At 39.4% G+C, this 12,995-nt stretch overlaps 4 protein-coding genes and 1 pseudogene across 9 annotated transcripts; 3 read left to right on the top strand and 2 right to left on the bottom strand.

The window, feature by feature from the left end:
- Positions 1 to 841: 841 nt before the first annotated feature.
- On the bottom strand, positions 842 to 1,728 carry LOC108808554 (NEP1-interacting protein-like 1). The gene has a single exon (XM_018580680.2). It carries the CDS (start codon positions 1,597 to 1,599, stop codon positions 988 to 990), a length of 612 nt encoding a protein of 203 aa, XP_018436182.1. The 5' UTR covers positions 1,600 to 1,728; the 3' UTR covers positions 842 to 987.
- A 455-nt stretch (positions 1,729 to 2,183) lies between these two features.
- Positions 2,184 to 4,213, bottom strand: LOC108809039 (uncharacterized). The gene is made up of 8 exons (XM_018581162.2): positions 4,061 to 4,213; positions 3,823 to 3,951; positions 3,613 to 3,728; positions 3,436 to 3,517; positions 3,223 to 3,282; positions 3,034 to 3,141; positions 2,889 to 2,934; positions 2,184 to 2,734 (listed from the first exon to the last, which is right to left on the bottom strand). The coding sequence occupies exons 1-8, from the start codon at positions 4,145 to 4,147 to the stop codon at positions 2,511 to 2,513; spliced, it is 852 nt and encodes a 283-aa protein (XP_018436664.1). The 5' UTR covers positions 4,148 to 4,213; the 3' UTR covers positions 2,184 to 2,510.
- An 88-nt stretch (positions 4,214 to 4,301) lies between these two features.
- Positions 4,302 to 6,526, top strand: LOC108805888 (pentatricopeptide repeat-containing protein At2g25580). Its single transcript, XM_018577876.2, has one exon. The coding sequence runs from the start codon at positions 4,395 to 4,397 to the stop codon at positions 6,189 to 6,191; it is 1,797 nt and encodes a 598-aa protein (XP_018433378.1). The 5' UTR covers positions 4,302 to 4,394; the 3' UTR covers positions 6,192 to 6,526.
- A 589-nt stretch (positions 6,527 to 7,115) lies between these two features.
- Positions 7,116 to 8,859, top strand: LOC108806824 (uncharacterized). Of its 6 annotated transcripts, none has more exons than XM_056987294.1 (4): positions 7,116 to 7,270; positions 7,506 to 7,913; positions 7,981 to 8,581; positions 8,687 to 8,859. In XM_056987294.1, the coding sequence occupies exons 2-4, from the start codon at positions 7,533 to 7,535 to the stop codon at positions 8,734 to 8,736; spliced, it is 1,032 nt and encodes a 343-aa protein (XP_056843274.1). In that variant the 5' UTR covers positions 7,116 to 7,270; positions 7,506 to 7,532; the 3' UTR covers positions 8,737 to 8,859. The 6 variants fall into 6 exon arrangements, with proteins under 6 accessions (XP_056843274.1, XP_018434523.1, XP_018434526.1 ...); XM_018579021.2 differs by having other exon boundaries at positions 8,652 to 8,859; XM_018579024.2 differs by lacking the exon at positions 8,687 to 8,859 and having other exon boundaries at positions 7,981 to 8,199; positions 8,301 to 8,444.
- Positions 8,860 to 9,304: 445 nt separating this feature from the next.
- On the top strand, positions 9,305 to 12,711 carry LOC108810524 (putative L-type lectin-domain containing receptor kinase II.2; annotated as a pseudogene).
- Positions 12,712 to 12,995: the final 284 nt, after the last annotated feature.

The following is a 12,995-nucleotide window of genomic DNA, read 5'->3' as shown; positions in this document are numbered from 1 at the left end:
TTCTTCTCCAGGCCAGCTCAGCTTAGAAGCCAGATGGATCATCTAATTGTACAAATGAAACTCAGACTAGTGAAACTACAACAAGAAGTCTAACGCTTTCTTCACCTGTACTTGCTCTCTGATATTTACAAAAACAATTTTTGGCATCAGAAAATGATTGTTTATGCAAAGTATAAGATATGATATGATCAGACTTGCTCAGCAATACTGATGTTGATACAAACTGGGAAAGAGCAATTTTGCAAGACATAAAGTTGAATCCATATCTTGCTATGTCAGATAACGTAGAGCACCTTAACGCATGATAATGTGATCAAACAATTATTTGAGCTAAAAAGGGAAAAAAAAGGAAAACAATTATTTGAGCTGGGAAAATACTTTCAAACCTGACCAAAGAAAAAAAAGTATATAAATAACAAGAAGACAGAAGTAAAAGCCTTGCCCTTGCGTACTTGCCAAACTTCTTGATTACGAAAAGTCATAGAAAATTCAGTGATAACATGACTAAGTATATTTTTTTTGCTTTCATTGAGACTTTGGCATATAGTTCGAGACATGTCGTGGATTTGACTAGATTTCGGCATATATAGTTTGTTTTATAGATGCTAAACATGAACCACAAAAGAATCACTAATGGTATGTTTTCATTACTCTGAAAAAGGAATCCGAACCCTTACATTACGGGTCTGACTGGTGACCAAGGAATGAAGAGGAATAATGCATTTCTTAATATTCCTAACAAATTTTACCATTCATTAGGAATAGTCATTCCTTTTCATTCCTTATCATTCCTTTTATTGTAGAGAATTAAAGAACAAATTTATTCCTCACTAAATTTGATATGGAATAAACGTTCCTCATCATTCCCATAATTTTATTCCCATCAATTCTTTTCCTTTTTGTTCCTACTATTCCCGAGACGGTCACCAGTTAGACCCTACATGTCTAGCAACAAAAGTAGTTTTCAGTTACGAAAACAAAAAAACGTTAGTAAGATAAAAAAGACTCTAATCCAAAATCAGTTTCAACATTCTCCTCGAGCAGAATTTCACGGCAGAGAGGGCAAGAATCATGACTCTGTAACCACTCGCCGATACATGTAGAATGAAACCGATGCGAACAGTATGGCAAATCGAACGTCTCATCGTTCTTGTACAAACCCTCCAAACAGATGGCACATGTAGGCTCTTCTTCTTCCTTTTGGGTCTCTTCTTCTTCTTCTTCTTCCCTAAGAGAGACCACCTGTTGGGTCTTAACGACATAAACAGACATGACGTAAGGTTGAAGAAACCCAACGTATTGAACCGCTTCGGCTGCTATTTTTTCTGCGATACGACGTGACAAGGTACGATCATGGAGACGAGAGTCGATGAGCCTAAACAGATGTCTCGGACTTAACTGGTGGCTAACGAGATTCAGGTTTATTTGACGGGAGGGAAAATGACACGGCGGGTCCAGTCCAGTGCAGACGAGGGTTCCATCGGTATCGTCAATGGCGAATCGCTGGAATCTTTGATAGAAACTGATGCAAACTCTGTTTTTGCGTGAGGGCTGGTGGGTAAAGGTTTGATCAAAGGACGTAAACGCAGTGATATCCATCTTCAAATCAAAGGCAGAGAGAATAGAGTGAACGTGTGAAGAAATAAGTGAGTCTTGTTATTGTTATATAGGTTTTTCCAATTGCTTAAGTTTCCTTTTTTGTGGTTGTTTATTTCCTTTTTCTTAGAATTCAAACGTTGTTTCCTTTTTTTTCTTACTTCCTTTTCTCTTTGAACAAGTTAATGTTGGAGTCTTAATATTTTGGGTGATTGTGTCAATTAACCTAGCAAAATTGGTATTATTAGGTCGGTTCACTTTGGTTCGAGTTAAATAAAAATTCCCAAACCGAACTACTTCTTGTTTTCCTCTTTTTTTTTTATTTTTATCTTTTTAAAACCAATTTTGAATAACTGTTTTTGTAATAATATAATCAAATCAACTTTTTATCTTTAAATTACAGAAACATATTTTAAAACATCAGCTTTAATGCTATACTAGTTAATGGTGTTTTAGCATGCTTTAGTTAGATAGAAAAAATATTAGATAATGATGTCATATTATACTACAAAAATACACAAATGTAATTTATCATATATTATTGAATAGAATTTATAGAATGTAATTTAACTACCTAAAATCATGTGTTCAACAAGAAAAGTAATTTATAGCTTATAACAAATCTCAAAAGTACAAATTCGTGCAAGTGAGAACAACTGAAACATTAGGGAAAACTATGTGAAAAACTCGCCACTTTCTCTTCCAAATCTGAAGAACGGCCATCAATTTTCTCAAGATGATTATGGACTTTCATGGAGAGATTCGATGACTTCATGGTTCTTTGTTTGGTTCTTATCTCTAGGATCTCAATTTTAGCACATTTCTATAAACAGATATCTTTTCCAGCAGTAATTGCACAATAAGATGTTTGTGATTTCACTCTCCACAAGGACAGGAGCGATATAAGTGTGAACTTATGCAGGTGCACATTCGTTATCTTCTTGGTTCAAAAGAAGCTTCTCTTCCTGCTCCAACCTTTGCAGCCATTTCAGCCCGAGATCACATCCTGCTCTTGCAGCGACTTGGAACTGCTCTTTGGCCAACTCTACCGGGTTCATATCCATGTTTTCTCTGGATCTCTTGGACGGCGGAACTCCAACCGTGTTCATTCTTGTTAGAGATTCCGGGACTTGCACACCTGTAAAGTTGTTGACATCTTTAACCAAGTAAACTCGAAAAGCAAGCAACCAAACGATATCTATTGTGTTCCTAAGATGTAGAAAGAAAGCCATGAACAATAATCGTCAAAGGCTGATGTTAAAGAAGCAAGGAGAGGGTCGGATATTACAAACCTCTAAGTAAAAGAGATCCATACGCTATAGCAGCACCGGCATGTCCCTGAAACATATGCGAGCTCAAAACTACGGAAACTACAACAAGAAGCAGTAGTAATGAAGTGGAGAGCAGAAACATAAAACAAAAAAGAAGCTTCTTTACCTTCTCTGAAGCCCTGTGGAAACACCATACAGCGGAATCCATATCTTGCTTCACACAGTCTCCTGTCAGATACACTATCCCTAAAAGGTACAGGGCACCTGGATGCAGCTGCAAAATTACCAACTCTTAAAACGTGAGATTTTTTTTTTCCTGAAAATTTTAGAAGCTGGACTATATACTGAGTCATACCTGATCAACAGCATTCTCTATATAATGAAACGCTTGCTGGTCTGACTGGACATGATCATTCTGCGAGATAGATTATGATTAGTATGAAATGCTGGTTTAGGATGAGTGGCAGAAAAAACGATTCCTACACATTTCTCAGCTAAAGAGAAAGCTCTGAAGTGTCTCCATATAAGGTTTATCAGTAATAAACTGAAAGAGTTGGGAAGCTTTTACCTCGACTCTTAAACGACAACCAAGCTCATACTGAGCATCTGCATTACCCATGTCAGCTGCCTCGACAAGCAAAGCAGCTCCACTACGACAAACCAAAAGCCAAAAAAAAAAAGCATTTCCGTAAATGACATAGTTCTTCCATGAAGTCGTCGCAAAGCAATTGATTTTTTAACTTACATAGCTTTACAAGCACCAGGAACATGATACTTCAAATGCAGCTTAGAAAGCCAAAATCTAGCATGAGTGTTGAGATTATCAGCCTCAAGAGCAAGCTCAAAGTTCTCTTTAGCTCCCTGAAACACACCACAAAGACAACAAAACAATTTTAAGGATTTCGTTAGAAAAGAGAAGAAACTTGAAGAAAGAGTAGTAAGTAAAGTAAAGTACCCTGAGGAGAGGGATAAGGCGTCGATCATTGAGTTCACAGTAGTCAATGACTCTATCCACTTCCTTAATCGCGCTCCATCCTTTGGCTACGTACTCCATCGCCTTCTTGTTCCTGCTGTGTATTCCTCTCTGTACCCCCCAAACCCCAATAAAACGTTGAATCACGGAACCGACACGACGGCCAAAAAAAAATGTCATTTCGTATAGAAATCCAGAAAGAAAGAAAGATGATTTTTACTCGTTGATCGAATCCGTGAATACGACGACCTAACTTCGGTTCCGCGGCGGCGCCGGAAACTTGCCGGAGAATCAGGCGACGGAGCATGATTTACTACCCAACGGTGATTCAATTAGGAAGAAGCAGATTCCAATTCCTCCTCGCTCCTACTATACACGAGAGTCCATTGTTAGGCCCATAGGCCCAATTAAGGCCCAAATAGTCCATCTCCGAGAGTATCTTTGTACGTTTCGAGCTCGTAGCCGCCCAGAGAATTAAGGAGTATCATATCACCCCCGACAACTTCCGTCGGTCTCGTCTGAGATACCGTTGGTCTCTCCTCTGCTCTTTGTAAATGTATAGGAAGCTATCTTTGTTTCACAGAGCAATTTATGCTCGCAGTGAATGTCGTCCCTCTGCCTCCAAAACACTCCTGAGGCATCTCACCACGGCTGTCGAAAGGTCAGTTAATTTTTCAAACCCTAACGAATATCAAGTCCATGATTCGTCCGGCGACATAAACCCTAGATCAGGTTTTAACAACGGAAACGAAGTTAGTGAAATTCGGACACAGAGTCAGAGCTGGGGTTCTTCTTATTCTCAAGGAAACTTCAGTTCCAACAGCGCTTGGAACAGTAATCCAATTTATCCGACAAACTCTGGTCACAGAAATGGTTGGCATTCAGGTAACAACGAGATCGAAGAAAGGCTTGGAGAGTTTGATTCACGTTGCGAACAGTATTTTCTCAAAATGGCTCTGGAATCTATGGAATCGTTGGAGAGTATGGGTCATGTCTTAGACTTAGCTAGGCTCTTACGTTTAGCTCATCTATGCGGAGACGAACATCCTTCTCTAGAACCCAACGCTTTGCGAGAAGCCAAGGTCTCTCTTCACGGGAAGATCAGAGCTTCGGTGTACCGTTCGGATGCAAACCACCTGAGGTATTACACCGACCTTGTGATGGAGGAGTTCGACGCGTTCTGCAGACAAGGAAACGTCAAAAGAGCTATGCATACGATGGAAACGTTGGCTAGTTTGAGTCACGTTGTGGATTTAGATAGGCTTTTACGATTAGCTAAGCTCTGCGGGGAAGTAGAGGCTTCCCAAGAAGCCAAGTTTCTTCACGGGAAGATTAGCTCCTTAGGTTTCGGTTTAGACGCGAGCTCATATCACGTGTTGATCGAAATGTACTCCAGCTGTGGGCTGATGAATGAAGCCTCGAGTGTTTTCGAGGAGATCCCTGAGAAGGATCTCGAGACTTGGTGCGTTATGATCAGATCTTTGGCGAAGAATGGTCTAGGAGAAGACGCTATTGATATGTTCACTCGTTTCAAAACCCAAGGATACAAACCGGACGGTCGGCTGTTCAGAGGAGTGTTCTACGCTTGCGGGTTGCTAGGCGATGTTGATGAAGGGTTGTTGCATTTTGTGTCTATGTCCAGAGACTACGGCATCGTCCCTACCGTGGAGGACTATGTAAGCGTCGTTGAGATGCTGGCCTTACCAGGGTTATTAGACGAGGCTTTGGCATTTGTTGAGAGGATGCCCTTGGAGCCAAATGTTGATGTGTGGGAAACGTTGATGAACCTTTCTCGAGTGCACGGGGATGTAGAGCTTGGAGATCGGTGTGCTGAGATTGTCGAGGAGTTGGATCCTACGAGATTGAACCAACAGTCGAGGGACGGTTATCTTCCGGTTAAGGCATCGGATGTTGAGAAAGCGATCCTGAAGAAAAGATCAGGGATTCATGGTCTTGCTCGAATCGCAACTAGTAGATCGCATGAATATAGAGCAGGGGATACCAATCTGCCTGAGAACGATGAGCTTTTACAGCTGCTGAGAAACTTAAGGACGCATATGCTGGAGAGGGGGTATGTCTGCCAAACTAAACTTTCTTTGCACGATGTAGACGAAGAGAGCAAAGAGAATGCACTTCTTGCTCATAGCGAGAGAATAGCTTTTGCTCGTGCTCTTCTCAACACTGCGCCTCGTCATCAGTTCACGATCATGAAAAACCTTCGTGTGTGTATTGATTGTCATAACGCCTTCAAGATTATGGCGGATATAGTCGGTAGGACAGTGATCATGCGAGATGCAAAGAGATTCCACCATCTCAAAGATGGAACATGCAGCTGCAATGACTATTGGTGATTTAACGAATAGCCTTGAGGTTTGTTCTATGGTGTGTCTGTCTGCGTTGAAAAGCTTTTTCGCTCTCTTCTTTTTTCTTTATCAAATTCTTTAAAACACATTTCCATAATGTCTTGCATCATAAGCAGCAACGTTCTATCATTACTGTTGTCATAGATCAATCTCAGTTTCTGTTTGTGTTCAGGTTATATGATCAGCAATGTCTGGATAATATTATCGACATGTTTCTGGCTTTTCGTGTTGTCACTTAGCCATTTAAAAAATGTAAGAGAGATATATTCTTGGTTATGTTAATTCTTGGAATGATGTTTAGCTGTCATATTTAGACAGTCCAACTTTGTCTTGTCTTGTTCTTATGATGCAAAGCACATTTATGTTGCAAGTTTGTAATAGAAATTACAACTCCCTTTTTGGGACAACCTACTAAAAATTTTAATAGAAGTAAATAGTTTTTGTTAAGTTTATAAAATCTCCTATTTTTTATTACTTAATTTTTTAATTGTAAAAAAAATGTAATTTGTTTTTATTAAAAATAGATCATTTGTCTACACATTGTCACATTCTGGCTTCTCATATATGTCCACACCGTCGCATTGTCACATCTTTACTTTTCAGTCAAAATATACTTAGAGGTTTGATATGCGAATGTTTTTAATTTGAAGACTAAAAGTATTAGTGAAAATAGTGAAGGAAAATGGTGAAAATGTTTATAAATGATGAATAATAAAAGTGTTATTAGATTTGCAACCCAATAATTTACGATGATGCTTGACATATTCTAACATATTAGTTCATGTTGTCATATAATTCAATATAGTTTATGTAGTTTTTACTACATTATTGTTTTTAAGATGTGTAACCATTTGGTTGCTTTGTGACTTGTGTGGTTGATTTTCCCATATGTAAAACCATTTACGCTCTTTAGAATTTTATTAAAAATAAAATTATAAATAAAACAAAAATATATAAATTTGATAACCCACTCATGAGGCCAAGTTTCTTCTGTAAATTCCACAGTACCATGAAACCCTAATCCCCAAAATATTACGGCGATCGAACCTGCTTCAGGCTTGTCAGAGGTACATACTCCTATGCAATTTCATTCTTATCAGTACTTCTTTTCACACCCTTGATCACCACGGAAACTTTCTTCAAATCGAAATCCGTAGCTGGTTTATTGATTTAACGTTTTCTTCAATCTGTAATCATCTGGTTTGATCCGTTCTCTTACAGATTTACTGTGATTAATTGCTAATTTGTGTCTGTTTTTCTTACCTTGATATTATATTGAGAAGGTTCCTGTCCGTCATGCAGATCAGTTGCTTTTGTTAGTGAACTTTCATGAGATTCAGAAAAGGAGGTAGAGTTGAGGTTTTGAGCCTCAAAGAGACACCTTATGGTGGGTGGAGAGCAGCCGAGATTCTCTCTCGGAATGGTCATACGTACATTGTTAGATACAATGCCTTGGAGGAGAGAGTTGCAAGGAAGAGCATCAGGCCGTGTCCTCCGCAAATCGATGTAGACAGATGGAAAGCCGGTGAACTTGTTGAGGTTCTTGATAACGTTTCTTGGAAGACCGCCACGGTCCTCGAGGAGTTGTCTGGAAGAAGATACTATGTGGTTCGGTTGCTTGGTGCTGCAGCTATGGAACTAACCGTTCATAAAGTTAATCTCAGGGCTCGACAATGTTGGCAAGATGAAACATGGGTTGTGATTGGAAAGGTAAGTTTTTTTTTTTTTTTTAACTTTATAATGGTATAAGTGCTAATGGAGTTATAATGGCTAACAGGTATCTTGTTCTGTGAAGTCCTCGACGGTGACTGGATCAGATGTAAACCAGAATCTAAAGAAGCCACACGAGAGGAGTGTTGCTTCTTTAAGAGGGTTGAAGAGACCTTCACCCTGTGATTGGTGTGAGTCTGCTGAATCGTTCACTGGAAGTCCTAAGAAGAAGATGCGATCAATGCAGGAAGCTTCTGTTGACAATGGTTTCCGTCAAATGGTCAGGGTAAGACCAAAAAGGTCTAGTGAATGTGCTGTTGTTCGTACAGGAAGCTCAGTCTATAATGGTTGTTGTGAATCTGATGCATTCTCGGTTGGTAGTTGTAGCCCTATTAGATATGATGAGAGTGATGATACCTCAACTTCTTCTAGTCAAGACTCCGACTCTTGCAGCAGTAGAGAACAAGCTAGTGGTGGGAAAGTGAGGAGGAGGTCATGTAGGGCTGAACTAAACACATACCGTAGTACACTGGGGAAGTTATTTGCGTCGGGGCCTTTGGATTGGAATCAGGAAGCATCACTAACCGATCTCCGACTTTCTCTAAATATATCAACTGATGAGCATTTGATGGAGATAAGAAATCTAAAGTCAACACATAGTAAATTTTGTTAGTATCATCAATCAGGATTGGTTCTTTCTTTTTTTACTTTTTGATCTCTTAACAGTCTTATCTTCAGGTGTTGGCAATACTTCCCTGCAATGTGGAATCAAGTGTTACATATTGTTGTTTTTACAAGAGGTGTTCTTATAGTGATTGTATAGGGCAACAGAATGGAAGAGAAGTATGTATGGAATCTCCAATCCTTTATTATGATGTCTTTCTTCTAACAGATTACTTTTTGTTGTAAGCTCTGGATAATAAAGTTTTTAGAAAAAGTTACAGTACTAAGTGCATTTGTACATAAATTATTTCTTCATTGAGAACATGTTTCGGTGTGTCGAATACTTTTGACAGAAAATGTGTTGCTTAGGTGTGAATTCTCTTATGATTTCTCTTCTACTGACCAAAGAGTCCATTCTTGTATTGTGGAAATTCTCTGCAATTTATTCAACAGCTGCTCGCAAAAGACTTTATTCTTCTAGAGTCTTCCCTTCTCACTCAGTTTCTTCTTTAATCAGAGGTTGGTCTACAAGCAGCCAAAAGTTTAGAAACCGATAAAGAATGCTCCAAGGCCTCTCGTTCCAGTCTGACCCTCTCAACCCGCAATGGTTAAAAATAGAACACGATGATGATAACAATACATACTCTCAGCTAAAACTTCAATGGTTCAAGACAACGATACATTGAGGCTTGATACAAGAAACTAGTCGTGAGGTAAGGCAGGATTTGACCAGTAAAGATACTAAGAATCTTGGACCAACAACTCATCAATAGATGAACATGTCTTCTTGTAAGAATTCCCAAATGATTTGGTTTTTGAGTGTTATTACCGATTGTGTTTAAGTGTTAGTAATCAAAATGACGATCACATAAATTGATTTTTATATAATATCCTACAACCGTGCTGTCAGGATTCCACAGCACAAGGTGTCGTCTCCCTTGGCTACTGAACCACAAACAACCAAGAACGACAAGCCTACGTGTTTGAAGCTTGAACAAAGATAACACCCTAAATACGATAAAACAGAGGACCATGAAACAGAGTATAACCCGACAAGAAATAGAACTTAAAAGAAGCATACAAAATACGGATCACACATGAGACTTTCATAAAACAGAGCCTCTTCTGGCCGAGTCGGTAACTTGGAATCCACTAGATTTAGCATAATGTTCTACAATGCAAGACAATAAGTATCACCACACTTATGACCTTCACTGGCACTTGATTTTTTTTTTGGGAGTCTAAATCAAATTTTATCACATCGACTCAACGCTTGTCTTCTTACCCTTGTTTGGTTGATATATGAAACATATATATATGTTGGACGGGAAGGAGCTCAAGATCTACAATGAAAAATAAACTACCGAAGAAGAAAGGCAAGAAGACTGGTAGTGCTTATTTGGATTCATACTTTCTTCTTTCCTTTATATCAACGTTTTGTTTTCAGTCTTATCTTTTTGGTGCAAAGGGCGTTAATCTCAACAACGTATTTAGTTTGTTGATGTTTTCAGTTCATCAATATTAGATACTATAAAACTATACAAAGACTTATCTGTAAAAAAAATGTTTCTATCTTATTTATGAAATATATGAAGTGAAAGAGAAAAAAAGGAAAATTAAACTTTGTTTGATTTGGTCAGAATTATTTTCATTTTGTCTCTGAAGAGACTTAGCCAAATAAATGTTACCGTCTAGGAGGCATCACAAGGAGTGCGACCAAGACCAGTTCAACTAGTAGAAATTGTGTAGCTGATGTCATTACCAAAGTCAGAAGATAGGAAACTTCCCTAGGGTCAACTCTTAGCTTCTTTGTTAGTTTAGTTAGTTAGTATCCCCAAACATTCTGAGAAAATTAGGGTGGGGATGGCAGGAGCTATACAATTTATGAGCTTATGGATGTTAGCTTCAGTCCATGCGATCTCTACGGTGTTATCAGCTCAAGATGGTAACCAGTTTGTGCATTACGACTTCAGGAAAGCAGATCTATACGTTGACGGAATGGCAACTACCAAAGACGGCAGACTAAAACTCACCAACAGCTCAAAGAGAGCCACCGGACACGCCTTTCACCGAACACCGATAGCTTTCCTAAACTTTTCCTTTTCTTTCTCCACCGAGTTCGTCTTTGCAATAGTTCCGGAAGAGCGTACCAGCTACGGTCAAGGAATGGCTTTCGTCGTCTCTCCCAGCATCGTAGACCTAAGGTACGGAGCCGCCACGTCTTACCTAGGGATATTCAATAGGACGAACGATAACAAAACCGAGAATCATATACTCGCCGTGGAGCTCGACACTAATGCGAGCTCCGAAGCCTCAGAAGAAAGTGATAACCATGTAGGGATAGACATCAACAGCATAGTATCGGTCGAATCTAAGGATGCTAGTTACTTGGACGATACGGTAGGGCTGAACAGTAGCCTGGTGCTTGCTAGCAAACAGAGAATTCGTGTATGGATAGAGTATGATGGAGAGAATAGGTTGCTCAATGTGACTCTTGCTCCCCTGGAGACCCAAAAGCCGAGTTTGCCTCTTTTGTCGAGATCTATAGACCTTTCCAAGATCTTCAAGGAGCAAATGTTTTTCGGTTTCTCCGGGAGTACGGGTACAATCAGAAGCCATCAATATATTCTTGGATGGTCATTGGCGATAGGCGGAAAAGCAGCGCAGAGTCTTGACGTTGCTCAAGTGATGGATCTCCCTAAACCACCACCTAATCACTTGCCGCTTATACTTGCGCATCAGTAGTTGCTTTCTTGATAATAGCAGGCGTGATAGCTTACCTTTACCAACAGAACAGGTACGCAGAGGTGTTTGAGCAATGGGAGTTACAATACAGCCCCCAGAGATTCTCCTTTAGAACTCTCCACAAAGCAACCAAAGGTTTCAAGGAGAGTAGAGTGCTTGGAGCGGGAGGTTTCGGCAAGGTTTACAGAGGAGAGCTTCTAGACGGCACTCGGATCGCGGTTAAGAGAGTCTCCCATGGTGCAGAACAAGGGATGCAAGAGTACGTCGCGGAGATTGCTACTATGGGAAGACTAGCACACAGGAACTTGGTGCAACTACGTGGCTACTGCAGAAGGAAAGGCGAGTTGCTTTTGGTCTACGAGTACATGGTCAACGGAAGTCTCGCTGATCGCTTGTTCGACGGCAACAGTCTCGGCTGGTCTGAAAGAGTTCATATCGTAAAAGGAGTATCCTCTTGCCTTCATTATCTACACGAAGGTTGGGGAAAAGTTGTGTTGCATAGAGATATAAAAGCTAGCAACATTCTCTTGGACGAAGATTTAAATGGGAAGCTCGGAGACTTCGGGCTTGCTATATTCCATGATCGTGGTTCTACTTTTGAAGCCACGCGTGTGGTGGGAACCATCGGTTACATGGCTCCGGAGGTTACCGCAATGGGCGTGGCTAATGAGTTTACTGATGTCTATGCCTTTGGAGTACTCATGCTTGAGGTGGTCTGCGGGAGGAGGCCGGTAGAGCCAGAAAGGTCTCCCGGGCAGAAGATTTTGGTTGAATGGGTTGCCGGTTGCGGGAGAAAGGGTGCTTTACTAGATAGCGTTGACGCTAAACTAGCGGGAAACTTTGAGGTCGAAGAAGCCATGCTGCTTTTGAAGCTAGGCATGATCTGTTCACAGAATGATCCAGAAAAGAGACCTACTATGAAAGATATAACAGAGTATCTTGAACGAAAGAAACCTATCCCATACATTGCGTTTGATACAGCTCAGTTTGGTATACCCACTTTACCCATAATAAGCGATGAAACAGTATCAGTACAAGGACCTGCTCTGTCGTTTGCTAGTTTCTTATATGATACCATTACAGTGTTATTTAGAGGTCGTTGAAACCCCTCCATCATGTGTTGGTTAAACATACAAGAAAACATGTTCTTATGTGAATAATTGTGTTTATGAATTATGATAGTGTTAAGTGTGCAAATAAATAGTGAAGAAAGGATGACTATGTCTACTATCTTCTCAAATGTATGGAAATTTATAGTATGTATATATATGAATTGTGTATCATTGCAAAGGTGAAAGACAAGCTTTCAAGAGAAATTGTCTTATCTAAATGGTTGTATATATTCAAGATGATGTCTCTTATAGTAGTGAAGCTGAATCTTTTCATGAAGAAATTGGCTGCAGAATTGGAATTAGTTTAAATTTTCAGGTATGCATATTTTTTCTAACCCTAACACAAAATTGATAACAATTTACATGTGCACCATGATCATTAAAACACAAAGATTAACCAAATTTTATATGGAAAAACGAATTTTTAATTTTAAAATAAATCCCAGACAACATATACAAATAGTCAAATAGAATCATAAAACTATAATAAACTGGTGTGTTACTTTTTATGTTTTTATAGAAAATTAAAACATCAAACAAAATCCATATTTTAGTAGATTAT

The sequence above is a fragment of the Raphanus sativus genome, chromosome 6, assembly GCF_000801105.2.
Source record: "Raphanus sativus cultivar WK10039 chromosome 6, ASM80110v3, whole genome shotgun sequence".
NCBI classification, from domain to species: Eukaryota; Viridiplantae; Streptophyta; class Magnoliopsida; order Brassicales; family Brassicaceae; genus Raphanus; species Raphanus sativus.
This window is presented reverse-complemented; position numbering and strand designations above follow the sequence as displayed.

Bases quoted from the DNA above. Each gene is read 5' to 3' on its own strand.
- LOC108808554 (XM_018580680.2), bottom strand. From the start codon at position 1,599: ATGGATATCACTGCGTTTACGTCCTTTGATCAAACCTTTACCCACCAG.
- LOC108809039 (XM_018581162.2), bottom strand. From the start codon at position 4,147: ATGCTCCGTCGCCTGATTCTCCGGCAAGTTTCCGGCGCCGCCGCGGAA. The intron at 3,283-3,435 runs GTAAAAGCTTCC...TCTATCTCGCAG, and splicing joins GTTGTCGTTTAAGAGTCGAG to AATGATCATGTCCAGTCAGA. The intron at 3,142-3,222 runs GTATGACTCAGT...GTAATTTTGCAG, and splicing joins TAGAGAATGCTGTTGATCAG to CTGCATCCAGGTGCCCTGTA.
- LOC108805888 (XM_018577876.2), top strand. From the start codon at position 4,395: ATGTATAGGAAGCTATCTTTGTTTCACAGAGCAATTTATGCTCGCAGT.
- LOC108806824 (XM_018579021.2), top strand. From the start codon at position 7,533: ATGAGATTCAGAAAAGGAGGTAGAGTTGAGGTTTTGAGCCTCAAAGAG. The intron at 7,914-7,980 runs GTAAGTTTTTTT...AATGGCTAACAG, and splicing joins CATGGGTTGTGATTGGAAAG to GTATCTTGTTCTGTGAAGTC. The intron at 8,582-8,651 runs GTTAGTATCATC...TCTTATCTTCAG, and splicing joins GTCAACACATAGTAAATTTT to GTGTTGGCAATACTTCCCTG.